Source organism: Eretmochelys imbricata, chromosome 25 (genome assembly GCF_965152235.1).
Source record: "Eretmochelys imbricata isolate rEreImb1 chromosome 25, rEreImb1.hap1, whole genome shotgun sequence".
NCBI lineage: Eukaryota > Metazoa > Chordata > Testudines > Cheloniidae > Eretmochelys > Eretmochelys imbricata.
The window spans coordinates 17535528-17544596 of record NC_135596.1 but is presented as its reverse complement, the minus strand read 5'-3'; the positions used below and the strand labels follow the sequence as shown (position 1 = coordinate 17544596).

General features: G+C 45.2%; 1 protein-coding gene across 1 annotated transcript; it reads left to right on the top strand.

Annotated features, from left to right (window-relative positions):
• The first annotated feature begins 6047 nt into the window (after nt 1-6047).
• FAM32A (family with sequence similarity 32 member A) lies at nt 6048-9069 on the top strand. The gene is made up of 4 exons (XM_077805495.1): nt 6048-6200; nt 6319-6460; nt 6701-6754; nt 8605-9069. The coding sequence occupies exons 1-4, from the start codon at nt 6124-6126 to the stop codon at nt 8671-8673; spliced, it is 342 nt and encodes a 113-aa protein (XP_077661621.1). The 5' UTR covers nt 6048-6123; the 3' UTR covers nt 8674-9069.

Here is a 9069-nt window from a genome sequence, read left to right as displayed (position 1 = left end):
ACATCCATCCCATGCCAACGTTGGCACACAATGCAGAAACCATTCCTCTGCCATTTACTGAGGCTTCCTTCCATTTGCTCTATGATATAGAGATTGACTATTCTGTCTTCCCTGCTAAGGTTTCTTCTTAAGGTTTCTCTTATGTGTTGTCATTTCTCACACCAGTTGGTTTCCACTTGACACCTTCATGTGTGAGTCTGTGTTGGCATCCGGATTACGTGACCCAAAAATGTCCAGTGCCCCGTTCTGATTCTAGTGGAAATGAGCTACTGGTTGGTGAAGTGACTTCTCTGAGCAATTAGTTGGTGATGAACTCTTTCCAACCAATGCCCAGAATCTTTGATAGGCACTTATTTGCAAAGGCATCTAGTTTTATACGTTTGAGTAGATCTCCAGTTCTCACAGATGTACGTTAGCATTGAGATTACATTTGAACTGAAAATTCTCAGGTTTTTTTCTGGTGCTGTATAGCTTTGATTTCCATATGTTCTTGAGCTTTCTGCAGTGTGATACCACACAGGATGAAAGAGGTAGGGGATGTAAAGCTTAGAGAAGAACAGGTTGGATTCGGCCCAAGAGATGCTGTGCAGATTAGATATCCATATTAAGAACCATCATACAAAAATGTATAGAATGTCAAGCTCCCCTCTTCATCAATGTAATTGATTTTCCAAAGACATTTGACAGCCTACACAGACATACATCGTGGAATATTCTTCCTTCTATAGTACCCCAGCTAAAGTCGTCAACATAATCAAGAAATGTATACAAATGCAAAGTGCTCTGTAAAAATTAACAACCAGACAACAGAGTTTTCAGTGTGGACACTGGCATGATACAGGGCTGCATTTTATCTCCACTATAGCTTGGCATTACCATAAACTGGATAATGAAGAAGTGTGTTAGCAACACATACACCAGTATAACATGGGTAGATGTCAAATGCCTAGAAGACATAGACTTTACTAATGATACTGCGCTACTGAGCAACACCATCAGAAATTTACAAAGACAGACAACTTGGCAAAAATAACAGGCCAAATGGGGATCAAATTCATTATGCTAAAACAAATATCCTTGAAACCCAGACATCAAGCAGTAAGGCAAAAATATCAAGAAAGTAGAAAAATTAATTTATCTGGACAGCACCACGTTAGCCAACAGAGACCTTTCAAGGATAGGAAAGGCATCCACAGCCTTTACCTCTCTCTTTACTCGGTCATAATTAGTCACATTTGTTATACATAGAAAAATAATGAGAGTACACAATTTGTACATCAACAACATGTTATTACAAGCATATATTTTCAGATATACATATGAAATACATGCTAGGGTGGAAAATGCAAAATTAAATTTCCATGGTATTTAACATAAACTTTATTATTTATTATACACATTGGTGTACCTCAGAGAGAATGACAGGTTTCAGAGTAACAGCCGTGTTAGTCTGTATTTGCAAAAAGAAAAGGAGTCCTTGTGGCACCTTAGAGACTAACCAATTTATTTGAGCATGAGCTTTCGTGAGCTACAGCTCACTTCATCAGATGCATACCGTGGAAACTGCAGCAGACTTTATATATACACAGAGAATATGAAACAATACCTCCTCCCACCCCACTGTCCTGCTGGTAATAGCTTATCTAAAGTGAGCATCAGGTTAGGCCATTTCCAGCACAAATCCAGGTTTTCTCACCCTCCAACCCCCACACAAATTCACTCTCCTGCTGGTGATAGCCCATCCAAAGTGACAACTCTTTACACAATGTGCATGATAATGAAGTTAGGCCATTTCCTGCACAAATCCAGGTTCTCTCACTCCCTCACCCCCCTCCAAAAACCCACCCCCATACACACACAGACTCACTCTCCTGCTGGTAATAGCTCATCCAAACTGACCATTCTCCAAGTTTAAAACCAAGTTAAACCAGAACATCTGGGGGGGGGGGGTAGGAAAAAACAAGAGGAAATAGGCTACCTTGCATAATGACTTAGCCACTCCCAGTCTCTATTTAAGCCTAAATTAATAGTATCCAATTTGCAAATGAATTCCAATTCAGCAGTTTCTCGCTGGAGTCTGGATTTGAAGTTTCTTTGTTTTAAGATAGCGACCTTCATGTCTGTGATTGCGTGACCAGAGAGATTGAAGTGTTCTCCGACTGGTTTATGAATGTTATAATTCTTGACATCTGATTTGTGTCCATTTATTCTTTTACGTAGAGACTGTCCAGTTTGACCAATGTACATGGCAGGGGGGCATTGCTGGCACATGATGGCATAAATCACATTGGTGGATGTGCAGGTGAACGAGCCTCTGATAGTGTGGCTGATGTTATTAGGCCCTGTGATGGTGTCCCCTGAATAGATATGTGGGCACAATTGGCAACGGGCTTTGTTGCAAGGATAAGTTCCTGGGTTAGTGGTTCTGTTGTGTGGTATGTGGTTGTTGGTGAGTATTTGCTTCAGGTTGCGGGGCTGTCTGTAGGCAAGGACTGGCCTGTCTCCCAAGATTTGTGAGAGTGTTGGGTCATCCTTTAGGATAGGTTGTAGATCCTTAATAATGCGTTGGAGGGGTTTTAGTTGGGGGCTGAAGGTGACGGCTAGTGGCGTTCTGTTATTTTCTTTGTTAGGCCTGTCCTGTAGTAGGTAACTTCTGGGAACTCTTCTGGCTCTATCAATCTGTTTCTTTACTTCCGCAGGTGGGTATTGTAGTTGTAAGAAAGCTTGACAGAGATCTTGTAGGTGTTTGTCTCTGTCTGAGGGGTTGGAGCAAATGCGGTTGTATCGCAGAGCTTGGCTGTAGACGATGGATCGTGTGGTGTGGTCAGGGTGAAAGCTGGAGGCATGCAGGTAGGAATAGCGATCAGTAGGTTTCCGGTATAGGGTGGTGTTTATGTGACCATTGTCTATGAGCACTGTAGTGTCCAGGAAGTGGATCTCTTGTGTGGACTGGACCAGGCTGAGGTTGATGGTGGGATGGAAATTGTTGAAATCATGGTGGAATTCCTCAAGGGCTTCTTTTCCATGGGTCCAGATGATGAAGATGTCATCAATATAGCGCAAGTAGAGTAGGGGCTTTAGGGGACGAGAGCTGAGGAAGCGTTGTTCTAAATCAGCCATAAAAATGTTGGCATACTGTGGGGCCATGCGGGTACCCATAGCAGTGCCGCTGATTTGAAGGTATACATTGTCCCCAAATGTGAAATAGTTATGGGTAAGGACAAAGTCACAAAGTTCAGCCACCAGGTCAGCCGTGACATTATCGGGGATAGTGTTCCTGACGGCTTGTAGTCCATCTTTGTGTGGAATATTGGTGTAGAGGGCTTCTACATCCATAGTGGCCAGGATGGTGTTATCAGGAAGATCACCGATGGATTGAAGTTTCCTCAGGAAGTCAGTGGTGTCTCGAAGGTAGCTGGGAGTGCTGGTAGCATAGGGCCTGAGGAGGGAGTCTACATAGCCAGACAATCCTGCTGTCAGGGTGCCAATGCCTGAGATGATGGGGCGCCCAGGATTTCCAGGTTTATGGATCTTGGGTAGTAGATAGAATATCCCAGGTCGGGGTTCCAGGGGTGTGTCTGTGCGGATTTGATCTTGTGCTTTTTCAGGAAGTTTCTTGAGCAAATGCTGTAGTTGCTTTTGGTAACTCTCAGTGGGATCATAGGGTAATGGCTTGTAGAAACTCGTGTTGGAGAGCTGCCGAGCAGCCTCTTGTTTTAACAAACATATTAAACTGACAAATTTACAAATTAACAAATACATTAATAAAATTATTTTTACCAGATATTATCCTGATTACTCTTGGGCTTTCAGACATATGTTTGGCCACATGTGACAGAAAAGTTATGATAAGAAAACTCCTTTTGTAGGAATATATTTCCAAATAACTATTTCTAGTCTCTAATTGATTTGTTCCTTATTAGAAGGGCAGGATTTGCATTTATAAGAATAATTTTTAAATGGAGACAGCAATTTTTACCTTGCTTTTGGTTTTTATGGTCAGTTTATTACTTCCTGCTGTAAAGTGCACAAATCAGTCAGAGTCACTGTTTTTGTTGAAAATTATGCAAACATTGCCAAATTCTTGTTTCTCGAACTTCACTAATGAAAATGACTGGTATCTCTACATAATTAGTTTCAGGGCGGTAGCCGTGTTACTCTGTACCAGCAAAAACAACGAGGAGTCCTTGTGGCACCTTAGAGACTAACAAATCTATTTGGGCATAACCTTTTGAGGACTAAAACCCATTTCATCAGTTTTAGCCCACGAAAGCTTATGCCCAAATAAATTTGTTAGTCTCTAAGGTGCTACAAGGACTCCTTGTTGTTTTTACATAATTAGTATCTTTCAGTTGAGGTATTGCCAGCCTCAAGCATTCAACAGTCATGAGTCAGGCCCCCAAAATAATGAGATTTTGAAAAAAAAAATTGTTTGGCAGGGGCGCTGGAACAATGTTTATAGTGAACATAAGAACGGGTCAGACCAAGGTCCATCTAGCCCAGTATCCTGTCTTCCAACAGTGGCCAGTGCCAGGTGCCCAGAGGGAATGAAGAGAACAGGTAATCATCAAGTGATCCGTTCCTTGTCGCTCATTCCCAGCTTCTGGCAAACAGAGGCTAGGGACACCATTCCTGCCCATCCTGGCTAATAGCCATTGATGGACCTATCCTCCATGAATTTATCTAGTTCTTTTTTGAACCCTGTTATGGTCTTGGCCTTCACAACATCCTCTGGCAAGGAGTTCCACAGGTTGACTGTGCGTTGTGTGAAGAAATACTTCCTTTTATTTGTTTTAAACCTGCTGTTTATTAATTTCATTTGCTTCTAGTTCTTGTGTTACGAGAAATAGTAAACAACACTGCCTTATCTATGTTCTCTACACCAGTCATGATTTTATAGACCTCAATCATATCTCCCCTTAGCCGTCTCTTTTCCAAGCTGAAAAGTACCAGTCTCATTAATCTCTCCTCACACGGAAGCTGTGCCATACAAGTGGGGACACTGAGAGCCATTGAACCAAACTGTAAACCCTGCATATAATGGAAACCACTGCAAGTCAGGGGGTGCTAAGGCACCCCCTGCACCCCTAGTTACAGCACCTATGAAGTTTGGGGGGGGTTCTTATTTGCCTTTGATTTATGAGCCTTTATGGTTTGTTTCGTTTGCTTCATGTCTTCAAGCTCTTTTCTGCAACCACTGGGGCAAGAAACTTTAAAAAATTAGAGCTGAGATGTTCCTGTTACCTCCTGATTCCAGCAGCTGGGGCTTTAAGAAAAACACCAAATATTATGAAACTTGCAATAAAATTGTGAGAGGTGCCAACTGTCAGGGCAAAATGAAAGGACGGCACTTTAGCTTCTGCTTGGCTCTAACAGACAAACAAAATGAGGACAACGAAAGCCACGGCAGCCAGTATGTTACAATGTCAAAGCCGAATGATTTCAATGCTGGAACTGCCCTGCATTGGTAAGGAGACAAAAGTGACTTTAAACCAGAAGAAACGGATCCTCTCCACCAGCGCCCTAGCTCTGAACGCTCCCTCCCGCGCTCTGCTGTTGTGTTGTGTTGTGTTGCGTTGCGCCGGCGCCAGCCCGCGGCGGTCGCAGAGTCCGAGCGCCGGCCCCACCGCCCAGCTGGCCCAGAGAGGCCCGACTGCAGAGGCGACTCCGGGGACGTGTTGGTTTTTCCTCCTTCATGCACTATGGCAAGTTCCGTTTGGGGCGGGGCCTTCCCCGGGGCCGGGGACCGGTTGTGACGGTCACGTTGCTTACAGCGGAAAAGCTACCCGTGCACTGCACTGCACAACACAACACAACACTACACTACACTCCTCCTGTCATCCCGCGGAGAGGCCCCCGTCCCTCCCACGGGGCGGCGGCTACTGACAGCACAACAAGAGCTCGGCCCTCGGGTCCCGAGCGCCGCCCGGCTCCCGGGGGTCAGCCCCACCCCATTGCCGGCGGGGGCAGGGGCTGCGCACTGCGCGCCTCACGGGCAGGAAACCTCGCTCCCCCCTCAAGCTGTTGCCCCGCCCCGTGCCAGGAAGCCCCGCCCACGCGACCCGGGTCCCCCGGTGCGTAACCCGGAAGCGGTCGTGCGCCTGGCCTAGGCCCCGGCGAGGGATGGCGGATTACGAGGGTGTCCAGCGCGCGCCGCTGCGGCTGAAGGGGAGCGGCGCGGCCCCGGCGCTTGGGAAGCGGTGAGCTCCCGGGTTGGTCAGTGGGGCTCCCGGCCGCTGGTGGGAAGGGAGGATGGTTCAGTGGTTGGGGGGCTGCCTTGGCCTCTCCTCTGAAGCTGCTCGGTCTGTTTTGCTCCAGGAAGAAGAAGAAGGTGGCTAAGGACAAAAGCAAAATCCTGGAGCAGATCGTGAGCAGTAAGAAGCAGGAGGAGGAGAAGAAGCGGGCTCTGGACAAGCGGACCCCTGCACAGCTTGCCTATGAGAAGATGCAAGAGAAAAGGGTATGGGGCCAGCTCCTTCTGAGCAGTGCTGGGGGTCGGGCAGGGGAGGGAGAGTAATGGCTGGGCTGTGTTTGGCCTACGTGAAACTTGCTTTTACTTTAAACTTGCCTAAAGGATATTTTTGTAGCTTGCCTCAAGGCAAAGGTCAAATCTAAGTTGTGAAATGCAGACTCAATGTGTTGTGTTCACACGTAAAAAATAAAAGTATCACAGCAGTGTGCTTCTGTGTTAACATTTTAGCAAATGGAAAGAATACTGAAGAAAGCCTCCAAAACTCATAAACAAAGAGTTGAGGTAAGCAATGTTCCCTCTAATTTTTTACATCCATGTGTGTAATTAATTTTATGTGCTCCAATATGGAGGTGATGTGTGGCGGGGTGGGGCTGAGGGATTTAGAGTGTGGGAGGGCGCTCAGGACTGGGGTGTGGGCAGGGGTGGGGCTGAGGGATTTGGTATGCAGGAGAGGGCTCAGGGCTGGGGCAGAGGGTTGGGGTGTGGGGGCTCCGGCTGGGGGTGAAGGCTCTGGGGTGGGGCTGATGGGTTTGGGGTGCAGGCTGCCCTGGGGCTGCTGTGGGGACCTAATCAACTATGTGAACGGGCAATACAATGGGCTATGGAATTCAGTGTTGACAAATGCAAAGTGTAATGCATATGGTACCCATTGCTGGGTTCTAAATTAATTATTAAGTAAGGGGGGAAAGTAGTCAGTGTTTGGTATATATAAAGTGAAGGATTGGAAATATAGAAACTGGTGACACATCTTCAACTGAAATACTTTGTTCAATTTTTATCACCCTGTCATCCTATCTCAAAATACACAGCAGGTGTAGAAGAGGCTCTAGAGCAGGGGTGGGCAAACTTTTTGGCTTGAGGACCACATCTGGGTATGGAAATTGAATAGCGGGCCATGAAGGCTCACAAAGTTAACAATTCAGAGATATTCAAATAAACTTTATTAAATAAAGATACATTTTAGTGGAAATAAACATAAAATCTTACTTACTATTCTAAATATATCGTCATAACAATGTCTTACAATAATTAAAGTAAACTTACGCCCTTTCTCTCTAGCCTGAATTTGTCGGGTGTCAGCTTCCAGTCATTGGAACTCATTGAGATTCACCAGCCCCCTGCTCTCAGAAATCTCCTCCCCAATAGGTCCCGACAGCCCACAGCTTTGAAAACCGCCACCAAGCACTCAGCTAAGCGAACAAGTAGCAGCCAAGTGGGCTTGCACGTTCCAGGTTCTGATGGCGCGTGAGGTGTGTTTGGGTTGTGCAGCCAGAGTAACACGCGCACCCTCATGCCTGTCACACAGGTCCTGAACACGCGGGAGCACCGGAGCGGGGCAAGCCCCTCACCCCGCTCTCCAGCAGGAGCGCCAGAGTGGGGCAATGGAGCTCGAGGGCCAGATTAAAAGGTTTTATGGGCTGGACGCGGCCCGCGGGCTGTAGTTTGCTCACCCCTGCTCCAAGCAGCAGAAATGGAGGCATAAGAGACTTATATATATGAAGAGAAAAATGGAGGATTAGAACTGTCCTTGTTTTGGAGAGAAGACAAGGATATTGGTGAGGTATATAAAATAGGTGGTATAGAAAGATAAATGTGATATTTCTTTGTAATCTCTTTAAATACAGGAAAAGGGGAATAGTGAATGAAATTGAAAGGGAACAGATTTACAACTGATAAAAGAAAAGTAATCTGTGTAGCTCACAACCATATTGAAATCAAGAGTTTTTACCTGGATCCAAAAAAGGATTAGCCACCTATAAGGACTTCTTAAATGATACAAGGTCAAAAGCCAACCACTTGATGGAAAATTAGGTAGAAACTTTCCTTCGGGGCATTCTATTTCATAACTGTCCATTGTGGGGTTTCTTGCCCCTTTCTCTGAAGCATCTGTTCATTCCCTCTGAAGCACCTGGCATTGGCCACTGTTGGAAGACAGAATACTGGGCTAGATGGCCCATTGGTCTGACCCACTATGGCTGCTCTTATGTTCTTATCTGGTGCTGGCAGACAGGATACTGTACCAGTTGTGCTACTGGTTTGATCTGGAATTGCCAAGTATAAACATGGAGGAGGAAATAGCAAGATCAAGTATGTCAGTAATATATATCTTAAAATACTTTTTTTCCTCCTAGGATTTCAACAGACACTTGGACGCTCTGACTGAACATTATGACATTCCCAAAGTTAGCTGGACTAAGTGAATGTCTTCTTTTCCACAGTTTTGGATTCTGAGCAGGCTTTTTATTCAAAGGAAATGACTTCGCAAATCTCTGCTCTCCAAGTTGTATATTTTATTAATGTTATGTAAACATTTGTATCCTGGCACTTTTTTCATTGTTCATTTAAAACTATGTTCACAGCACAGCCATCTTCTTGAACTACTAGTAAAGGCCCTGAGCCTCCACTCAGGTGCAAGGATATGGATCCTTTGCAGAGCTCTCGGCAGGATCAGGGCCAAAGGTAGTTCAAGCTTATTGGAGAAATTTATCTAGTGTATTGTTCTAATATTAGCTGGTAGATACCTTTTTTCTTCTTTCCTTTGAAAGGAGGATAACTTCAACAGTGTCCTACATAATAAACTTCATTTATGAATTCAA